The sequence below is a fragment of the Anabrus simplex genome, chromosome 10, assembly GCF_040414725.1.
Source record: "Anabrus simplex isolate iqAnaSimp1 chromosome 10, ASM4041472v1, whole genome shotgun sequence".
NCBI classification, from domain to species: domain Eukaryota; kingdom Metazoa; phylum Arthropoda; class Insecta; order Orthoptera; family Tettigoniidae; genus Anabrus; species Anabrus simplex.
The window spans coordinates 31,893,805-31,917,580 of record NC_090274.1 but is presented as its reverse complement, the minus strand read 5'-3'; the positions used below and the strand labels follow the sequence as shown (position 1 = coordinate 31,917,580).

General features: G+C 40.2%; 1 protein-coding gene across 1 annotated transcript in view; it reads right to left on the bottom strand.

Moving 5' to 3' along the window:
• Positions 1–1,786: 1,786 nt before the first annotated feature.
• The window catches only part of LOC136882400 (WD repeat-containing protein 91), a 105,979-nt gene continuing 83,989 nt past the window's right edge, over positions 1,787–23,776 (bottom strand). Inside the window, exons 12-14 of the mRNA XM_067155028.2 lie at positions 22,288–22,449; positions 14,649–14,879; positions 1,787–2,802 (exon numbers count right to left, since the gene is read on the bottom strand). Of these exons, the coding sequence (XP_067011129.2) occupies positions 14,730–14,879; positions 22,288–22,449 (312 nt within the window). The 3' untranslated portion in view covers positions 1,787–2,802; positions 14,649–14,729. The remainder of the gene's footprint in view (positions 2,803–14,648; positions 14,880–22,287; positions 22,450–23,776) is intronic.

Here is a 23,776-nt window from a genome sequence, read left to right as displayed (position 1 = left end):
TTTGGTGCTGTACTATTCTTAATGTGTTGAGTCTTGTGTTTCAATACATCTATTTTGGTTTGTCCGAAGTTGCTAATTCTTGTTCATCCCCTAGTGTCCTTGTATTTTGCTGACTGCTTGTACATTGCTATTTATATCTTCCCCTTTTGTACCATCCACGGTACACCTCTCGCTGTCCAGCACTTGAATATGTTGCTTCCATAATCCTTTTTTTTTATCTTTTGTAAATAATAATAATAATAATAATAATAATAATAATAATAATAATAATAATAATAATTTTTTTTTTACGAGGGAAGTGTGGGATATCTTTCATTAGACACTTGTGAGGGTCTGCACTCCACAAGCATGTGAGATTCCTACTCACTAAAACCCACACACCCTTTTCCCACGACGTATATCTCCGCCCCGGAACCGCTCTCGCATTACTTCAGGGCGGTGTCGTGCTAATTTGTTAGGTTTCTTCTTCCTTATTTCTCCTTACTGCCGTTCATAAGCATTCATATCTCTCTTTTTCTGACGCAGGATGCCTTCTACATATACTGCTATCTGATCCCAAGATTCTTGGTTTCGTAGCATCGCCTGCACAATAGTTTTTGGCGTCAACTCTCCTTGCTCAGTATATAAACATCTTCTCTGAGTTGACCAATGATAACATACGAAAAATGTGTGAAATACATCGTCTATATCATTGCAATAAATACACGCCGAGTCGCTCGCTCTACCTACTCTATGTAGAAATTTACGGAAGTATCCATGACCCGTCAATAGTTGCGTAATGTAAAAGTTAACCTCGCCATGAACTCGGGCAACCCAATCAGCTAGGCGTGGTATCAACCGCTTAGTCCATTTTCCTCGAGGATCTTCCTCCCATCTTTGCTGCCACCGCTCCATTCGTTGCCTATAAGCTAGCTCCTTAGCGCGCTTCTTTCCGAGCTCTCCGTGAGTTCGCCAGACTTCCTGTCTCTCTAAGGCAAGTAAATCAATTGGTGCTACCGCTGCCATCGTAAGGACCACAGGTTCGGATACTGTGCGATATGCGCTTGTAAATTCACAATTAAGTATTTATTTATTTTCCACCTAGTCGATACAATGATTGCTTAAGGCAATTTTTAATGGTCAAAAGTGGTACATGTTTCGTATATTATCAACATCTTCAGCCACATAACACTGTTTAGATGAAAAATATATAAAAATTGACAAAGTAATGCTTTAGAGGAAGTGTCCTTAAGGACAGTGTTATGTGGCTGAAGATGTTGATAATATACAAAACATGTACCACTTTTGACCATTAAAAATTACCTTAAGCAATCATTGTATCGACTAGGTGGAAAATAAATAAATACTTAATTGTGAATCTATTGAAGTGCGATACGGACCATGAAGCTGATTTTATGTAATGCGCTTGTAATACGCAAAGCTGATCTCCGCTGTACCGCAGCTATCCTTCGCCGGTATTTTTCAAACTTCACAGATTCAGCCCAGACTTCGGCACCATATAGAAGTGTCGAGTGAACTATCGACATCAGAAGTCGTCGTTTGCTAGACTTCGGACCTTTAACGTTGCTCATTAATCTACTCAGAGCAATCGTTGTTTTCACCGCCTTATCTGTCACCCGTTTGATATGATCCCAAAAAGTAAGTTTGGTATCAAGTGTCACTCCGAGATACTTTATACTTCTGGATGTTTCAATTTCTGTTTGTCCAAAATAATAATAATAATAATAATAATAATAATAATAATAATAATAATAATAATAATAATAATAATAATAATAATTCTCCTAACAAAGTCTTCATCTCTGTCGATCTGTTGTTCCAAGGAGGGCAGGTGCAGCATAATGAGCAGCCGTTTTTCAGTTCTGCCCAGCTTTCACCGACTATAGTAATGGGTTGCAGCGTTATTTGTGCTACAATGTAATCTTTCTCCTCTCTTGTCCTATTGATATACAGTCAGCAGTGGAAAAGGGAGTACTTCATACCTGGATCTGATTACAAATAAATGAATGAATGAATGAATGAATGAATGAATGAATGTTCAGTTTTCACTGGCTTGATACGTAACTTGCAGTTGATCGGTAATGTGCCCACATTAAAAATATTATTTTCTAGGCTAAAAATCTAGCCAACCCCATGGTGTATGGGTAGCAAGCCTGTCTCTTATCCAGAGGCCCTAGGTTCTATTCCCAGCCAGGTCGAGGATTTTTTTTTTTTTTTTTTTTTTTTTTTTTTTTTTTTTTTTTTTTTTTTTTTTTTTTTTTTTTTTTTTTTTACAATTTGCTTTATGTTGTACCAACACAGATAGGTCTTATGGTGATGATGGGACAGGAATGGGCTAGGAGTGGGAAGGAAGCAGCCATAGCCTTGATTAAGGTACAGCCCCAGCATTTGCCTGGTGTGAAAATGGGAAACCACGGAAAACTACATTTAGGGCTGCCAACAGTGGGGTTCGAACCCACTATCTCCTGAATACTGGATACAGGCCGCACTTAAGCGACTGCAGCTATCAAGCTCAGTAGTCGGGGATTTTTACCTGGATTCAAGGGCTGGTTCGAGGTCCACTCAGCCTACGTGCTTACAACTGAGTTATCTAACGGTGAGATGGCAGTCCAGTCTAGAAAGCCAAGAATGATGACTGAAGAGGATTCATCGTGATGACCACACAACACCTCGTAATCTGCAGGCCTTTGGTCTGAGCACGGTCACTTGGTACGCTATGGCCCTTTGGGGCTCTTGCGCCATGGGGTTTAATTTTTAGACTAGAAATCTTATTTCTTTTCAAAAAAATCTCTTCATCCAATTCTGAAATAATAATAATAAACAAAAGGGTATTTTCAAATTCTGGTATGTTTTCCTATGCATAGACACATATTTAGACATCAATATTCAGGGAGCAAAATTATTCTTCAGGAAGGAGGATTAGCATTTACAAGAAAAATAAAATCACCATCATTTCCAAATCTAGGTTACAGAAAACTTCTCCATAACATTCCTCAACAAAACAATCTATACACTAAAGAGTTTAAAAAAACAGATTTGGTAAATCTGTCTGTCCGTTCTACAGGACCGATTTGCTTCATTTTTGTTTTATTCTATCCGGAATTACCTGCCGGTCAATCATGAGACATTGATAGGTCTCCCTAAGTTCAGCCAACTTTGAGTAATCATAAAATCAAATCATTAAATGATCACTTCAATAATTGCAGGCGAAGGCTTGCCCTAACCTGCAATACATTCTGTACTTAACAGGTTGCTAAGCGACTAACACTTTCATTAATATTCTGATATAGCCTACAGTATGTGATTTTCATCCTTAGTAATGCCATTGCATGCAGCCATGTTGATTACTACCTGTCAATCCAGAGAGTATACACTTCCTCTGATTACAGAAGAATACTATTCCCTGCTAGATACTCTTTGATTCTATAACGTTTCCCAGCTTCCAAATATATTCAACAGATGGCAGAGCGTTCCTAATAACATACATGCTGCTAAGAGAAAAAAGTCTACGTACAAACAGACCCCATCATGACATATGCCTTAGACATCTGGCAACACATATTGAAGGATAAGCTAGCTACGCTAGAAAGAGCCACTCAGCCCGGCTGGGAACCCAATATTTGGGTTAACTGAGTAGAAGGTATCTGTATCCATGTTGGAAGCAGATATCGGCCTCAGCGTTAGTACCTCAGAGAGGCGGCTACAACAGCGACTGTTCCCTATGTTAAGGGCAGCTGATGAATAGTCTAAAATGACTCTGAGGAAGACAACGGGAAACCACCTCCAGGATATCATGGTTGGATCACAGCCATGACTGGACCTGCCAAGAAGCAGAACAACCTATGATATGATGTATCATATATCATATTTCACTTGTCTCGCCTCTTTAACGGCATCCTTACCTGCCTCTGTGGATCAGTGGTAGAGTGTCGGCCTCCGGATACCAAGATAGCGGGTTCAAACCCGGCAGAGGTAGTCTGATTTTTGAAGGGCGGAAAAAAGTCCATTCGACACTCCATGTCATACGATGTCGGCATGGAAAAGATCTCTGGTGACACATTTGGTGTTTACCCGACAAAATTAATTAAATCTCAGCCATAGACACCCAAGAGAATTTCGGTTTACTCGGTCTGCCATCTAGTGGACCTAGAGTAAAATGGAACGTGGAAATTGACGAGCAGACAGCCAGATGGCATCAACTTGAAATGTCTGCACACGATGTCTGAGGCCATACGATTATTATTATTATTATTATTATTATTATTATTATTATTATTATTATATATATATATATAATTCGCTGGGGCCATCAAGGACCACGTTAAGTCTTGTTGCATTTGACACTGAACTTGGCCTTCTTTAGAGCCCAAATTTCCCTCATTCTTTGTGAGTGGGCCTGCTTACGCTCCTCTGTCCAAGGGGCACCGTGTCTTCTCTTCGGTTGCTCGTCTCGGTTTAGCCCGTTCATCAATATTTTCTTGCGGAAGATATCTCTGTTAAGGGCGTCTTCAGCTGAGATATGTAGCATTTGCAGGTCTTCTTTGGTATTTCTAAACCAGGGAATTGTAGTTTTGGGGTTTGAATCAAAAAGGTGAAAGATTTCTTTAGTTAACTTTCTTCCATCCATTCTTTTCAGATGACCGTAAAATCGTGCCCGTCTTTTTCTGATTGTGTCGGTAATTTTCTCTATTTTGCTCTAGACTTCCTTGTTGGATCTCTTTTGATGAATTCCATTTCTGTACTTTGATCCCAAGATTCCTCTCACAATCTTGCGTTCTCTTTTCTCCAGTTCTTCAAGGAGTCCTTTGTTGGCATTTAGAGACAGGGTTTCGGCTGCATATAGAACTACTGGCTTCAGAACTGTTTCATAGTGACGTATCTTGGTGTTTTGGGAAAGGCATTTTTTGTTGTAGATTGTGCGGGATGTTTGAAAGGCTATTTCCAGTTTGCGTACTCGCTCCTGAAGTGCTTCTTTGTCCAGTCCATTTTTCATGATGATCTCACCCAGGTATTTGAATTTATCTACTTGGGTGATGTCTCCGTATTTTGTATGGAGTTTTGGTGGAGCCTCTTTGATGTTAGTCATTACTTCTGTTTTCTCAAACGATATCTGCAAACCAGTTTGTTCGGCAATTTCCTTTAAAATTTCAACTTGGGCTCTAGCGGTTTCTATGTCGTTTGAGAGAACAGCAATATCATTGGCAAATGCTAAGCAGTCTGTTGCGATCCCATTGGATTTTGTTCCTATTCTCAATGGACTATAGTTGGTTTCCTGTAATCTCACCCGCCAGGTTCTGATGATCTTTTCAAGAACACAGTTGAAGAATATCGGGGATAGCCCATCACCTTGTCGGACTCCTCTTTTGATGTCAAAGGAATGCGAAAGACATCCGTGGAACTTCACCTTGGATTTTGTATCGGTCAGGGTGGCTCTAATTAATGCCAGCAGTTTCAAATCAACTCCAATTCATTTAAGATGTTTAGCAGGACTTCCCGGTCAATGGAGTCGTACGCTTTCTTAAAGTCCACAAAGACAGACACATACTGCTTGGACCTTAGTGTACAATATCTGATGATCGTTTTGAGATTTTGGATCTGTTCAGTTGTTGAGCGACCTTTTCTGAACCCTCCTTGGTATTCACCTATTTGATGTTCGACTTGTGCTTCCAAACGCTTCAGGATGGCAAGTGATAGAATTTTGTAAGTCATGGGTAGCAAAGATATTCCTCTGTAGTTGTTGATGTTCTTCATGTTGCCTTTTTTGTGTAATGGATGGATCAAAGCTATTTTTCAATCTTTGGGTAGGGTCTCCTTGTTCCAAATTTCTTCTATTTGCTTTTGCAAGATGTCAAGTGATTCCTCTGGGGCATATTTCCATAGTTCTGCTACTACCGAGTCTTCCCCCGGCGCTTTGTTACTTTTGAGACGGGCAATATGGCGCTTGATCTCATCTCTGTCGGGTGGTCTGGAATCTGGGTACCTGAGTAAGGGTTCCTTGGTCTCAATGGCGCTTTGCGGTTTAGAGCAATTAAGTAAATTCTTGAAGTAAGCTGCCAGAATGCTGCAATTTTCTTCATTTGACGTCGCCAGTGTGCCGTCCTTTCGCTCAAAGCATAGAGATGGTGGTTTATAGCCAGTGAGTTTGCGTTTGAAGGCTCTGTAGTACTCTCTGCTTTCATTCTTCCTAAAGTTTTGTTCTGTTATTATTATTATTATTATTATTATTATTATTATTATTATTATTATTATTATTATTAACGGCATCCTTACATGGAATCACTTCACGAGTTACTACTTCTTCCTCATCCTTGTCCATGTTGGATACAGTCACAATTTGAATAAGGCACTCTGTGTTCAGAGTGTCATCACTAGACTTGAAGTCTGCTGCACCATCACCAGAGTGTTTTGCCGAGTTCAGATTTCAATATAACTGGTTCGTTATTGGAAATTATACATTTTTAAGCTAACTCATTCTTGGTTGGCAACATTTCACCCCAGTGTATCAATTTGAGCTCATCAGTTGGTAACATAAAATATTATTTCGGAGATGCCGAGGTGCCGGAATTTAGTCCCATAGAAGTTCATTTACATGCCAGTAAATCTACCGATATGAGGCCGACTTATTTGAGCACCTTCAAATACCACTGGACTGCGGCAGGAACAAACCTACGAAGTTGAGGTCAGAAGGCCAGCGCCTCAACCATCTGAGCCTCTCAGTCCAGCAGTTGGTAACTAGCACACCTACCAAGGCAGATGGCTGGTGCATGTAGTGGCGGCCACATTGTAGACTACTTGGAGCCTCAGGCAGTGCCACTGCCAAGCAGGAATCAATTTTTGTGAAATGGCATAGTGCATTTGCTTTGCCTGAGGCAGTGGCCTCCACAGTATGCACTAGCCATGCATCTTGGTAGGTATGCTAGTTACCAACTGATGAGCCCAAATTGGCACACTGGGGTGAAATGCTGGCAACCAAGAATGAGTTAGCTGGAAAATTTATCATTCCCAATAACAGACCAATTATATTGGAATTTACTCATTAAGGACAAATATTTCAGGTTTCCTATGGGAATCAATACTGTATCTATAGGGACCTGAAAAATTAGCATCTGTTTGTTTCAACATTAGCATCTATTTACAAAGTTAAAATAATTGCATGGTATTATTAATTTTAATGATTCCAAGTTTATGAAGTGCAGTTATAGTCCTTGGTTCACACACAAATTCCTTGTTCAAACAAAAGCATTGTCAGAACTTCGGCATAGCCTTTTTTTTTTCAATTTGACCGTCTGTCTGTAACCACTGTGTTTGTAATGAGACAACACACGCTCGCTATCTACATTATTCGTTGGAGTCCACAACAACTCAAGACAGTATTTAGCAAATATGCTGAACACTGAACTGCAGTTAATGAAAGCATGACATCACATTTCTCACTTTCTTTCATCTGGGTTTGAATTGCATGTTTCAGAGAACAGTAACCAGACCAGATATTGTTTTGTGAGAGATTTGTTACTCCAAACAATTTCTCAAGTTCATTTAATTTATCAGTGTTATTCAAAATTATATTTTTTGGATACAAAGCTTGAGAAATTGACACAAAATACTTATGGTTAGGGTCTTTAGCTTTCAATGTGACTAGCTTGCACTGTGAAGAATGAGCAATTTTGACAAATATGTCTCTACATGCCGCCTGCTGTAGAGGAGTGAGCATCATTAGTTACCGCAGATGAAGGTAAAACTGGCGTTAATGTTATGCAGTTTGGGGTAAAGGACATGAGAGGTAGGATACAGAGACCCTTCAAGTTCAGTAAGGACCAATCCAGCTGCATGATCTGTGACAGAAACCATGTGGGAGTGAAGCCTATTCAGTTCTCGGTCACTCAGATCAGTCAGGTACTTAATACCACAGTTGTTGATGTCTTTCATGTCAGACATCTTGAAAATGTAACATCAGTAAAGTAAGCACTCAAATAGAAGACAGCCTGAAACCAGCTCATAGGATTATGGTAGGTGCAGGAAAAAGCTTTGCTTCCTTTCAAGCACCATACTTTGATGTTAAGAATTGTAAATAATTATATTTTCGCTTTCTTGTGTTCAAAAATGCAGACTTTACCATCACAGCCACATGATTTAAATCTGTCATCACTGCGACCCAACTATTGCCAACCAAGCTGCTCTTATGTGCCCAGCACTGTACATGCATTAAATGAACCCCAATGACCACACTTAATGTTTCATAACACCAGGTCATGTATGGGGCACTGTCACTAACAAACACTTTAACTGCATCATATGGTGCACTGTAACTGCGCAGAGCACCTAAAACAGCACGAGAGCACTTTATAGCATTTCCTGCATCAAGATAGTTCACAGAAACAACGTACAGCTCTCTTTTCGATCCGGCTGGGACTTGGAATATGATGCTAAAAACACAACGGCCCATTCTATCTGTAGTTTCATCACAGAGTATGTTGATGTTCTTCCCCACTACAGCCTCTGGTCTTTTTTTCTGGTGGTCAGATGCAACTTCTAGAAAGGAAGAAAGACCTCAAATTACAACAATATAATTTAAAATTACTGGATCAACTGGGTACGGGTAAGCTAGTTCGATATGGAAATCGCACTCAAATTCTGTATCCTTCAATTTTGTGCGTGGTTTCGATGTCTTAATACCTAAACCGTACCTGATCAATGAAATCGAAACTTCCCCGCTAAATATACTTCACGGGCCGATGACCTTCGATGTTAGGCCCCTTAAAACAACAAGCAAGCAATATACTTCACATAGAGTTCTCACACATGGCAGCTCTTCATTTGAAAACTCAGTAATCCAGGATCTTAGCTCTTTGCTTTCCAGTTTTCCACAGATATATTTGCTTTGGCAAATACTTCAACTATGCGTTCTGAGAAGTTATCTCTCGAAATTTTTCGTCGTTTGCAACTATCTAACACCGGGCTGAATGGCTCAGACGGTTGAGGCGCTGGCCTTCTGACCCCAACTTGGCTGGTTCGATCCTGGCTCAGTCCAGTGGTATATGAAGGTGCTCAAATATGTCAGCCTCGTGTCGGTAGATTTACTGGCACGTAAAAGAACTCCTGCGGGACTAAATTCTGGCACCTCGGCGTCTCCGAAAACCGTAAAAGAGTAGTTAGTGGGACGTGAAGCAAATAACATTAAACAACTATCTAACCGTGTAAGCACAGAAGATTGCTTTCTTTGAGATTTACTAGCAGCAGGGGTTGAACTTTCATTATCGCGTCCTTACCCACCTGTTTTTCAGATTTAACATGTTTCACAATGCAATCTTTTTTTTCCCTCCCAACTCGGCAATTACAATACTTGCAAAACATTGTTGCCGAACCTGTGGCATATAAACCATCCTTTGCATTTTGCTGAGCCCTTTCGTGCGCAGTTTTTGTCGTGCGCCCCATAACCTAAACGATCGCTCGACTTTCTACTCTTCACTAGTTTCAATTTTGAACAACAGGAAAACAACGCTGCGTCTATCTCATTATTTCCGTGACACTCGATTTACATTGCGATGACAATCGATACAGATCTTATTCTCCTTGCTATTCCCATTGTAAATATCAATTAAAGTCAGCAAGCAGCAATCGATCGGCTACTTTTCTTCATCGATCGGAATGGTCGAACGATTTATGCATCATATTTTGAGTATTTCTGACGATTTTGCTGAAATATGTTTTTGACAGTAAAATAGCACATTTTCGAAGAATTCGCACCAAAATGGCATATTTATATTAATTTCGCATTTTGGGTCACAATTTGCATTTTGTCGCACTTCTATTTTAAGCGTAAAACTGATGTTATTCCACATTAGAATTACCGTTAGTTTTGGATTCAGTACAAGATTAAAAAATTTGCATTTATCGCAAATGTGATTTTTTTCAGGTCCCTATGTATCTATATCTAAGTTGAGATTTAGCATTTTCACATTCATCAGTTCTGAAACTGTGTTCATGTCTGTGTTATTTTATTTAATAATACTTATTTTGTACCGTCTGCATCCATCGAGAGTGTCCGCTATTGAGAATCAACTTTTCTGTATGTTCCCAAGTATTTCAGATGGGCAATTAAAATGTGCCCATTACCTATAACAGTCTGCTATTCAGAGGTGTCCATTAGGAAAAGTTCCATTGTACCTATAAAACATATACTGTATATTTATCGAGTGACTTGGCCGCATGGTTAAGTTGCATTGCTGTGAGCTTGCATGCAGGAGATGGTAAGTTCGAATCCCACCACTGGCAACCCTGAGGATGGTTTTCTGTGGTTTCCCATTTTCACACCAGGTAAATGCTGGGAATGTGCCTCAATTAAGGGCACAGCCGCTTTCTTTCCCTTCCTTGCGTCACTGAAAACTTTCAATGTGTTAGTACGACATTAAACCGCTAGCAAAAAAACAATAAATAAAAGTTTGCAGTAAGTGTGCAAAAGTACATGAATTAAGTAATGGAAGGGAACAAAGAAATGCAAATAAAGTCATATAAAGACAGACAGGAATAAACAAAATGACAGGTTAGTGTAGGAAGACAGAGCAACAGAAAGAGGAAACGAGGACAATCTCCTTATCTCATCTTCATAACCCCCTGTGGGTAGCAGCTTTAACCTCTGCCTGTTGTAAGAGGTGACTAAAAGTGAGCCCAAAGGGCTCTTAACTTGGGAGTGTGTGGTTGGCAACCATGGGTTCCATAGCTGAATCTAGCACTGCTCCCACTTGCGCAAGGCAAAATGCGAATGCCAAGTTGGTCCTACTCAGTTTGGTTTTAGAAACAGAGTGGGAACTTGCGAGGGTCTTTTCTCTCTGAATGTTTTGACTCGGAGATGCCTGAATATGAATGTTGACGTGTACACATGCTTCATCGACTACCGAAAAGCTTTCAATTGCATATCTTATGCAAAACTTGCTGAGGTTTTAAAAACTATTAGTGTTGACGGTGGTGATCTACGCATCATCACTCAGTTCTACTGGAACCAAACAGCGGAGGTGAAAATAGAGGGAGAGACCAGTGAGGACATACATACATATACATGCGTGCGAGAGGGCTGTGTCCTGTCCCCTCTCCTTTTTAACATCTTCTCTGAGGGTGTGTTCAGAGGAGCTGTTGAGGATGTTAGCATAGGGACCAGGATAAATGGCAATGTCATTAACAACCGCCTTGCTGATGATGCCATTGTGTTAGCTAGTAACCTTGCTGATCTTCAAATTATTATAAATAACACTGTAAGGATCAGTGCAGCATTTGCTCTGTTCATGAAGATTGGCAACACCAAGCTGATTATATTTTCAAAAACATCTAAGCAGCCTCCCTGCACATTAACAACACAAATGTTCAACAAGTGTCATCCTTCAAATATCTTTGGATGTAGTGACTGAACATTGCGATCCTAAGAATGAAATTTTATCCAGGATTGGGCAAGCCAAAAATTTGTTCAACAGTATGCGAGCAGAAACACATTTCACAGGCCCAGAACCTGTACGTGGGATTTCCTATGGACAAGCCCGACACTACATAGGAAAATGGGTACAAAAGAAACAAATGGAAAACTGGAAAAATACTCCAGGATGCAGGCTTGCAAAGGAACTGATAAAAGGACCAAACAAGAAGCATACTAAAGAACTGTTGAAACTTAGCAGAGAAAATATAAGATGGGTAGTAGGATTGTTGACAGGACACTGTCATCTGAAAAAACACCTACATAGAATTGGAGTAATAAGAGACAGCATATGTAGGAAATGCAATGAAGCAGAGGAATCAGCTGAACACATACTTTTCGAATGTGAAGCGCTGGGTAGAATCAGACCCTCCACTCTAGGACTACCAGGTGAAGAGAGAGAAAAAATCCAAGAAGACCCAATAAGAACAACCTGCAGCTTTGTGAAGGGAGCATGTATATTTAGGTGGGAATGAAGGAAAAACATGGTAGCAAAAGATCTTAGAGGTCAACGCTAATTAGGAACAAATATTTAGAGGCCCCATGAAGAAAAGAAGAAGATGCGAGCCCTATTCGCCAGTAGAGACCTCAACCTTCAGCTCTGAGTTTGAATGTTGCAATGTTATGTTGTCCCTGCCCTTCTGTATAGTTTTGAAGGGTGGACACTCAGCCCTTTGATGGAGAGGTGGGTTGAAGCTTTCAAATTGTAGAGAATGCTTCGAATATCCTGGATAGAGAGGAAGATCAATGAGGAAGTCCTCAACTTCTTAAGTAAGGAAAAAAAGAGCTTTTAACAACCATCAAGGAATGAAAGCTCAGGTACATCATAAGAGGTGAACGATATGAACTTCTCCAATTCATCATCAAGGGGTAAAATGGGGAGACGGAGAAATTGCTCTGCGCCGCTGGCATGGATAACCTTCCTTTGAAATCTTTCCAGCTGCTGTTTTGCAGTTATCATAACCAGTTGGATCATCAACCTTCGTAGGGAGATGGCATTCTAAGAAGTGCAATGCTCCTAACTTTCATATCTCCTGCTCGCCTTCCTGGCCAACTCCTCTTCTCTTCCATCTCTGATGTTTGTGAGTCTTTCATTTTCACATCCTTTTGGGGCACCTTCCCTCTCTTTTGTCGATACCTTCATTCTTCAAAGTGTCGGTCGGACCTCTTTCTTTTTCCTTTCTAATTAGTGCTACGAGAAGATGGTTGCTCGATTGTACTTCCTCTATAACAATAATTACCACTACCACCATCACCACCTTCTGCTTACTTGGGCCAGGTTGCCCCTGTTCTTCCGCATTGGTCAACGCTCGTTCTCTTCTGACCCCAACGTTAATAGGTTTCTCAAGGCCTAAGGAGTTCCTCATGGGGATAACAACTCCACTGTTTCTTTCTTTCTTCTTCTTCCTCTTAAGGAGTATTGGAGAACTTCTCTCTGTGAAACATGGCATAAGACTAAAAACACTATATCATATCTATAAGTACGGGCCGTGAAAGCATCAATGGTAAGAGTTCATTTTCATCGATATTCAGTATTCATTATGCAGTAGAATGAAAGTTGGGAAACACTTGTAGACAGTGTTTTAGATGGTGATTATGGCAATAAAGGTGTCTTGGAAGATGAATCTGAGTTCAAGGACAGTTATAACAACAGTGAAAGTGACTCGAGTGTGAAGACCATTGAAGAATGTAAGAGTGAAGGTGCCACACCAGGTCCTTCAGAACGCGCGCGGCCGAAGACAAAAATGAATCGCAGTGGTGGGATTTCAAGAATGAAGACAGTAATCCTAATATATATCCATTTTGTGCATGCAGCAGTGTTTCAGCAATGCTTACAAAAAAATGTAGATTCCGTCAACTGTCCATGTTTTTAGAGTTCATGGATCTGCTTTTTTTTTTTTTTTTTTTTTGAAATTATCTCAAATGGAACATTTGTACCACAGCTGGCAGCCATTCAGAAAATAATGTAAGGGTAAGTCATAACTTTCAATGGTATGAATGCGAAAATTTGAGTTAATTATCTTCATTAGTTAGTATTTTATATGTGTTTTTATGTGTCAGTTACGCTCAAAGTACTGGCAGGCAAATTAAATCTTTCCACAGTCAACAATTGGCCATTTATTGTGACTTGAATGGGTTTATGACGGTGCATTGTTTTCAGAGTTTATTAATTAGGAAGGAAGTAAAAGTTCAGGGATATCTGAACTCTAATGGATATATTAGATACTCTTAAATATCTTAACTACGGTCTTACGGCGTTAAGATGATTTGTAAGCTGAGACCGCTTGGCAGATCTACAAGTAATGCATGGTGCAAGCTCTGGGACCCACTGGCGACCTCAATGAAGTTGCTGGTCTTTGTGCAGTATTGTTTGTTTCGATTGAAGGTACTGTTGTAAAGATATTCCAAGGTCTATATTACCTAAAAATATAAATGATAAAAATAATTATGCGTGCCCTCCGTAGGGGCCTGGTGCAGGTCTTTCGAAATGATGCCCTATAGGCTACCTGACCGACTGTGAGGATGGAGCCCTATCTAAGATGATAATGAAGATGGTGCAAACACCCATCCGCAGAGCCAGAGGAATTAATCAATGTAAATTAAAATCCTCGAGCTGGCCGGGAATCAAACATGGGACCCCTTGAACCAGAGGACAGCATGTTAAACGTTTAGCCATGGGGCCAGATATGAAATGATTTATATGATACTGGGGGAAGGGGGCAAACAATGGAAGAAACACAACATAAAATAAATGTACAGATGTAACTAAGCCCGAGTTATGAAACTTTTCTGTACTCATTATTTACCAGGTATATTGGACTACAAATGTTAAGTATCCTAAGATATCAGACTACTGGTCAAGGCATTTCTTACACCGTTTCTTTTCTTGTATTTGTATGTATTTAAGGCATGGAACATGCATATTGAATAATTACTTAATTATCCTTTCTGCTATGCACCCCATGCATAAGAAGTACAGATGAATCAGGAAGTACGAAAGCATAATCCTTGAACGATGCACAGTGCAGCTCCACTATATACAATACATCACGAGATCCGCCGGCGGGTCTCAACATATTAAAGAACCTTTAAGACCCTGCGCAAAATGTTATGAGGAGAGTTTTTCTGTAAGTGCAGTATAAACTCAATGAGAGACAGAAATCATAACAACGTTTCAAATTCAACAAACCTAACAAAAATGAAAATGTGGTCATAATCCTGCCATTCTTCTCCCTACAATGTCACCAGCTCTCACTGAGCGTTGTAACCTTCAAGGTGTAAGAAGGGTTGACACACGGATTTTGCCTTCGCTCGATGCAGTAATGCAGGTGGCACTCTGGTTGGCGATCGCCCAGTCTGCAGCCAGCACAGGGGAGCGATGTCCTCCCAGCTCCAACACACGAGTGAGTCCAGCTCCCAACTGGAATGGGAGGAGAAAATAGGCCATTTGCACATTCACTAAGAGTATTTTATTCATGTATAAGAAGGAAACAAACAGGTGTACAAAACTACCATAGCTAACACTACATTGTGGCAGGTAAAACATTTGAATGTGGAGTTGGCACTGTTTTACAAGAGTTCCGATGGAATTTAAGTTTCTGTGTGGACTGGGGAAAACTTCCTGAAACCGTAGTTGAAGTTAGGTTTGATTGTAGTGTTATCTTTGATAACAAAAAAATGTAATTAAGGTGTCTCTGTCATGGTCCTGCTGTGCTCGCTTTACGTATGCTGTCTATGTTTAAACCTGCCACAAATATTATTATATTACATTGTAGTGTTAGTTATAGCAGTGACTTGCCTCTTAAAGAAAAAAACAAGATAACACTCAATAAAAACGTCTCATCAGTGGACATAATTCTTCACAGACTTAAATATTACTATACTTTTTTATGTGCTTTCTCAACTTTTTATCAGTGAAGAACACACATTTTAAATCAAATTTTACATGTCATAATGTTTTAACTGTTTACGCCAATTTTTGCAATGTATGTTTTTCTTAGCTGAAGAAGTTCTGCAAAATTGGAACAAAACATGTACTATTATAGTTAGACGAAAAGACATTACTGGTAAGCTAAAACTTATGTAAAATTCATAGATTAGCTAATAAATTAAGTATTGGAAGATGGAATCTTGTTTTACACCAAAGTTGCCCAAGAGATGTCAATACTTGTTAGAGATCGATTTGGCCCTCAAAAATGGACAGATAAAAATGAAAAAAGTAAGTTCTCATGCACTGTCTATAGATGGGCATAGCACTCAACAATTAAGGGACTTGAAATAAAACACAGCACTGTGTATTGGAACACTTCAGTGATGTTTAGACACTTTTCTCACAAAAGTGAATGCGAATATCTGAAACAATATCGAAAGAAACTCTCCACCTAACTGATCAGTGATGCGGGATGATGAACTCTCGAATTTCTGAGCCACTTGACGAGCTATGACTGCATCTAGGGTACAAAAAGAATCATTTTGTGTCTTAAAATGATCTTCAATAATTGTGCAACCTTTCTCATCAGTAAAGAGAACTTTCCGATTACTATTTTGGGTGCTGCGACTAAGTACCTTCAGACCAAGGTTATTTCTTAACACCCTCAACGACAATGATGATGATCGTATGACCTCAGATACCGTGTGCAGACATTTTGATTTGATGCCATCTGGCTGTCTGCTCATCCTTTTTCACGTTTCATTTTACTCTAGGGCCTACTAGATGGCAGAGAAAACCAAATTTCTCTTGGGCATCTATGGCTAAGTTTTTAATGAATTTTGTTGGGTAAACATCAAATGTGTCACCAGAAATCTTTTGCATGCGGACATTGTATGAGATGGAGTGTCGAATGGGACTCATTTCCGCTTTTGTTCACTGTGCAACAGTAATCTCTTTTGTCATTACCTTTTGTTTTCACATAGGATTTGGGTTAATTCTTTGTTTCACAGTAGTGATGAGCAATGGTATCCTAGCAGACTTTTGACAGCTCAAACGAGGGCTGTCAGACATGCTCGCGGTCTCATTGAACAATTTGATTGTTCGATAGATGAACATTCTGATGAAGCCATGCTTCTTACGGTTATGGAAGATGTCTGAAGGCTGCCTTTTTCTTTACATCACACCGACAGATTGGAAAGGACCAGGAACAAAGCGTCCTTGTTCTTAATTAAGGTACAGCCCCAGCACTAACCTGGTATGAAAATGGGAATCCATGGAAAACCATTGTCAGGGCTTCCAGCAGTGCGGCTCGAACCCACTATCTTCTGAATGCAAGCCCGCGGGTACGTGACCCAACTGTGTAAGCAAACTCGCTCAGTGAAGGCTGTCTTCCTACCATGTGGATCACTATTCATCACCATTATCATCATCATCATCATCATCATCATATAACACTTCCAGCTTGTGCTAGGTAGGATGGTGCTGAACGAGCTCTCGCCAGCGTTGTCTGTCCATGTAGGTCTCTCTCTCTCTCTCTCTCTCTTCACGATCATTCTCCAGCCCCCTCCTCTGCTCTCAATGTCTGCCTTCAGTTGGTCCAGCCACAGTTTCTTTGGCTGTTCAACACATTTCTTTCCACTGACACTGACTATCTGTTCCATGTACGCATGTGATATTTGAGTGCCTGACATTCTCTTTACATGCCTGAACCATTTAAGTCTTGCAGACCTCAGGCTTTCATAATTATCCCATTCCATGATTATGAAACAGAATCACTTGGGAAGTCAATGCAGACTGTTTACAGTAAAGGTTCTCCTATATACCACCAGATGGAGTTATGGGAAAAATGTACCATTATTTATGACCAGACAACACTATGTTGAACAATGATCAAATAATGCTAGAGTACAGACTATCATTCTCAATGCGATTTTATTTTGGTGTAAAATATCACACAAGATACGTTTACTTATTTGCATAAAATGACTTTTTTGCTGCTACGTCTATTCCTTAACAACACACAGTTATACACAACACTACACTATTAAGGGAAACACACTGAAGCAATTTAATTTCGATTCTGTCAGATACAGATATCAACAGTCCATTCACTGATTATTCAGTTCACCATCACACAATTGATTCTGAAAAGTACAGATATCTACCAACTCCTCAGCTCACTATATCACTCACTCTAACCCACAGTCTACATTGTCTTACTGCAACTGTCTCTCACTGACTGACTGACCGACTTCTCAGACTATCAGCTCAATATATATATACAGTCTAGAAATATCGAATTCTGGAAATGTTCTTGCAACACTTTGAATGGAACACATTCGAACATACAAAGAACAATCGATTGACCGGCCTCTCGACTGGAGTAGAATAAACTCAAATTTTCGATTACCGTTTACAAACACATATGGGCATGTCTACAAGATTTCTAATGTTTCTACTTGTATCTGGATAATAAACCATTACAGTAAGTTTCCAGAAACCTCCATACGTATCAGAATGATAGTGGATTATATTCAATATATGAATATTACTGAGTTTTCTACAGTTTTCAACTACACAGATTTTGAGGTTAGACTTATTCACAATAACATATGATAGAGGGAAATTTGATTGATCCACCTTTATTCAATACATAATATGTTGTTAATATAATTACAACATTTTTTATTCAGTACCGGTTTCGGTGTCTATGGACACCATCATCAGCTGAAACAGGTTGTATGAACAAAGATATACAAGTATGTAGTACATATCATAGACCCTTTGTAATAAGTGACATTAATAGGATGAAGTAAAAATACAATGCTTAAAAGAATATAAACAAGTTATTGCCTGTTGGTCAAAGTATAAAATGAAAGTGAAGATATTAACAAATGTTTAAAGACTTGATCACTTTGGAATGGTTAAAAAGTCTCAAGCGTAGCACTGCTAAACACTAGGTGAAAATAAAACACGGATATCCAAAAAATGACATAGGATGATGATGCTGCTTGTTGTTTAAAGGGGGCCTAACATCAAGGTCATTGGCCCCTAATGGCACGAAATGAAATAACAAAAAGTTCAAATTCATCCACTGACCAAAATAAAATAAAAAATGTCCTGAAGAATGAATGCATGGACATGAACCCAACAAAAAAAAAAGGCAAACAAATAAAAACAGTGGATCAGACTCAAAAAAAGATCGTAAATAATAGTATTACTGACCAAGGGACCACTCATAAAGCACGATCATGCTTGATGCCTAAAGGGGTGCAAAATCCATGTCTAAGGCCCCACAGAATGGTAAATGTCGCGAGTAAAGTAGAACCATGGTATTTGTCATGTTGGGGTACTAATCAAAAGTAGCAAAGACTCACGGTGTTCCACACAAGATGGTACTACTCATAAGTATTATACTTTGTACAGGGAACTCGGACCACTGGTGTTTCTCACACAATGGCGCCACTCACAGCCAACGCAAACCGATGAGGCTCCTCACCTAGGTGTACTAATCATGGGCGCTGGTATTCCCGTGGTGTTCCTCACATAGTGGGCACCAATCACAGGCAACGCAGACCGACGGTGTCGCTCATATAGCGGTACAACTCACAGGCTACGCCCAGACCCGCGGTGTTGCTCACATGGGTACGACGCACGGGTGCTGGAAACCCCCAGGCCAGCCTCTTTACTGCTACTAATCACAAACCTAGTTCGTACCTAATTTAGTGGTACTACTTGCAAGTACAGGCAACCCACAGTGTTCCCCGCATGATGGTACGAATCGAAAGTAGTTCCATGGTTCTAATTCAATCTTCCCTTGGTAGCCCCTTTTAGTCGCCTCTCACGACAGGCAGGGGGTACCGTGGGTGTATTATTCGTCGGCGTCCCCCACCTACAGGGGATAAAGAGAGAGAGAAAAGAAGAAGAAAGAAGGGATCCGTCACTTCGAAAAATGAAGTAACGAACGAAGAAAGGCAAGGGCCACGAAGGGCGTGAAAATGAAAGACTCCCTAGGCCTCAAATGCTCTAATACTGTGAGGGTCGGAAAAGAACAAGAGTTGACTAAGGGAGGTCAGATAGGACAGACGAAAGTGAGGAGCTTGGCACAAGTAAGTGGAAGCAATTCCAAGACTCAGCTAAGGGCCCCGTGGTCGCCAATCCACACTCCCAAGTTGAGAGCCCCTCGGTCCCCTTTTAGTCGCCTCTTATGACAGGCAGGGGATACCGCAGGTGTGTTCTACATGTGCGACCCCCACCCGCAGGGGGTAGTGTGTTTGGTCCACGAGAGGTATTTTATTTCCCTCAAGTCCGACGGCAAGCCGGTTAGGACCCCCCTATCCGCCACCTGGTACGCACCACGTGGGAGTATCACCCCTCCCCCTGCTATGCCAGCGTAGTAGGTTCGTGGAACTGACATAGGATGCAGTCCTTCCACAGAGTATTGGTAATAAAGTAACATAAGTAGGTTTGATGGTGACTTGTAACATCAACTCATAAAATGAAGCCGTCATTTATGAGGTACTCAAAGAAGTGGATCATATTACAGGCAAAGAGAAAGTGGATATATGGCCATATGGCACTAGCTCCTTGCCTCTCTCCATGCATACATCAGGCCGTTTGAGGTTCCGAATTAGATCGAGAGCTTTCTGGCCATATATCCACTTTCTCTTTGCCTGCAATATGATCGACTTCTTTGAGTACCTCATAAATGATGCCTTCTTTTTATGAGTTGAAGTTACAAGCCACCATCAAACCTACTTATATTACTTTACCAATACTCTGTGGAAGGACTGCAGCCTATGTCAGTTTTTGGATGTCCGTGTTTTATTTTCACCTAGTGTTTAGCAGTGCTACGCTTGAGACTTTTTAACCATTCCAAAGTGATCAAGTCTTTTAACATTTGTTAATATCTTCACTTTCATTTTATACTTTGACTAACAAGCACATAACTTGTTTATATTCTTTTAAGCATTGTATTTTTACTTCATCCTATTAATGTCACTTATTACTAAGGGTCTATAATATGTACTACATAATTGTGTATCTTTGTTCATACGACCTGTTTCAGCTGATGATGGTGTCCATAGACACCGAAACCGGTACTGAATAAAAAATGTTGTGATTATATTAACAACATATTGTCATGATGTTATTTGGAGATGATATTGTGATTTGGGAGCCTCTGTGGCTCAGACGGCAGCATGTCGGCCTCTCACCCCTGCATACCATGGTTCAAATCCTGGTCACTCCATGTGAGATTTGTGTTGGACAAAGCGGAGGCAGGGCAGGTTTTTCTCCGGGTACTCCGGTTTTCCCTGTCATCTTTCATTCCAGCAACACTCTCCATTTTCATTTCATAGCATCTATCATTCATTAATATAAATCACTTATGATTCATTCATTACATCCCTGACCCGGTCAAAGACTGGAAAACAGGTTGTAGGTTTTCATTTTCATTGTGATTTGGGGAGAAGACGACAGGAAGGTTCAAGAACAGTTGAATGTGGTGAATGGGAAGATCGAAGAATGTGGATTGAAAATAAGTGTAGAAAAGAATAAAACTCTTGTTATGACTAGAGGGGAGAAAGAAGGGAAAAGTCAGATTAGACTTGCAGACAAGCCCCTGGAAGTAGTGGAAACGTTTAAATACCTGGGGAGTGAATTAATGGAGAATGCTCAACTGGATGCTGAGATTAGTAAAAGGATTCAAGCTGGAAGTTGTTTCTATCATAGTGTAAGAAACATGTTATGGGACAAAGATGTGCCAACGGAAGCAAAGGATACTATGTACAAGATGTATTACGTACCCATAACAACTTACGGAGCAGAAACTTGGACAATGACAAAGAAGGATGAGAGTCAAATACAGGCAGCCGAAATGAAGTTCTTGAGGAGTATAATACAGAAGAGTAGAAGAAACAAAATAAGGAATGAGAAAATCTGGGAGGAAATTGGAGTGGAAAAAATGAAAGATAGAACAGAGAAGAGCCGACGAAGATGGTTTGGGCACATAAAGCGAATGAGCGACGAAAGAATGACAAAAAAGGTGATGGAAATGCAAATCCAAGGAAGGAGAGGCCGTGGACGACCACGATTGAGATGGAAGGATACCATCCAACGCAGCATTATAGAAAGAAACCTGTACTGGAACACAGTGTTGGAGGAGGAGTGGTGGAAAGACCAAAGAAAGTGGAGAGGAACCATATTTGCCCCTACCCGGCTACAGCTGGATAAAGGGAAATGATGATGATGATGATGATGATTATGTATTGAAAAAAGGTGGATCAATCAAATTTCCCTCTATTGTATGTTATCACCTTTCAATATGGACCAGATATGAAGTTTTTAATGTTGAAAGTATTCGCAATATGTATTTAATGTTATACAAATGCACAATACATATTTACAGGGTATAATAAACACTTAATAAAAGATAATTAAAATATATTAACAATAATAATTGAAGGTTTTACCAAAATTAAAACCACACCTGGGTGACTGGAGCGGGACACTGATGATGAAACCGAAATGGCGTATGGCTTTTAGTGCCGGGATGTGTCCGAGGACTACGGCTCGCCAGGTGCAGGTCTTTTCTGACTTGACTGCCGTAGGCAACCTGCGTGTCATGATGAGGATGAAATTATGATGAAGACGACACATACACCCAGTCCCCATGCCAGGGGAATTAACCAATTAGGGTTAAAATTCTCGACCCTGCCAGGAATCGAACCTGGGACACCTGTGACCAAAGACCAGCATGCCGGACATGATGATGATGATGATGATGATCAGAGTCAGGTAATGTGTAGGATGGCGTACATAGGACAAGACAGAAAGTCTAGTGAACGAGACAAGGAATTCGATTGTATCGTCATACAAATGTGAGAAGTAGCAATACCTGGAATATGTTTCCTCCCAGTGGCCCACAGATGAAGATGTAGGTACCAGTTGCCTCACATGTAAACAGCTGGCCGTGAGGAGAAGGAACATTCTGGAGAGCGCTGGCATCAGGAATTACAGTCTCCCATAGCACCTGGCCATTGAGACTGTTCTGGCAAAACTACAACAGAAGTTACAGATTATCAGTTTCGAGTGTAACTTACCAATCAATACATATCGTTAATGGAACTACCACTCAGCACATCCATGATTACATTTTTGTTAGCTTCTCATGATGTTGCTGAGATTCTGAGGCACGTAGGTGGAGAGCCTCTCCCTGGCAGTGGCTTATCGTGATGTATAGGCTGCGCCGCATACCTCTGGCTCATAAGGGAGCAACCTAACTATTTCAACCCATTACTTCTGAAGATAGTGATTTCCTATTTTGGGTTGCACTCTGTGATGCCAGACATACAGTGTCGGGACCCTGCCTGCCAATAAGATCTTTCAGTTACCTTTCATCTCGCATGTTGGATTTATGAAGAATACTGCAACATCTTGAGCTTTATGAACAATATTCTCGATAAGGGAATATAGAAGAGATATATTGACAACATTCCTTCATTTAGAAAAGGCTTACGATAGTGTACCCAGAGCATGGAAAGTAATGAAACAGACAGGATTTGGGAAAGAAATGACAGAATATGCGCAAACAATGTAAAAATATGTTGCAGCAATGTCCAGACACATGTGGGGGATAACAGAGTGGTTTTGGAATGAAACTGCACTACGAAAACAAAGTGTGGTTATAAAAAATAAATACTGCACAGTATTGTATTGTATATTGTATTGAAAAGGTGGACACTCTTGTCAATTTTTTTTCTTATAACTGCAATTCAGTACGGAACAAAAATGAAATTTATGCTTATAACAAAGTGTGCTGTCACCACTGTTATTCATAATGGTTATGGACAAAATTGTGAAGGAGACATAGAAAAATATGTGTACCGGGACATAAAAGTAATGCCGTTTGCATATTATGTTATGTAGAGAGCAAACACAGATGAAGTACAAGGGCAACTCAACATGTTGATTGAGATTATTGAAAATTCATCATCATCATCATCATCATCATCATCATCATCATCATCATCATCATTTCCCTTTATCCAGCTGTAGCCAGGTAGGGGCAAATATGGTTCCTCTCCACTTTCTTCAGCCTTTCCACCACTCCTCTTCCAACACTGTCTCCCAGTCCAGGTTTCTTTCTATAATGCTGCGTTGGATGGTATCCTTCCATCTCAATCGTGGTCGTCCACGGCCTCTCCTTCCTTGAATTTGCATTTCCATCACCTTTTTTGGCATTCTTTCGTACCTCATTCGCTTTATGTGCCCAAACCATCTTAGTCGGCTCTTCTCTATTCTATCATTCATTTTTTCCACTCCAATTTCTCCCCGGATTTTCTCATTCCTTATTTTGTCTCTTCTACTCTTCTGTATCATACTCC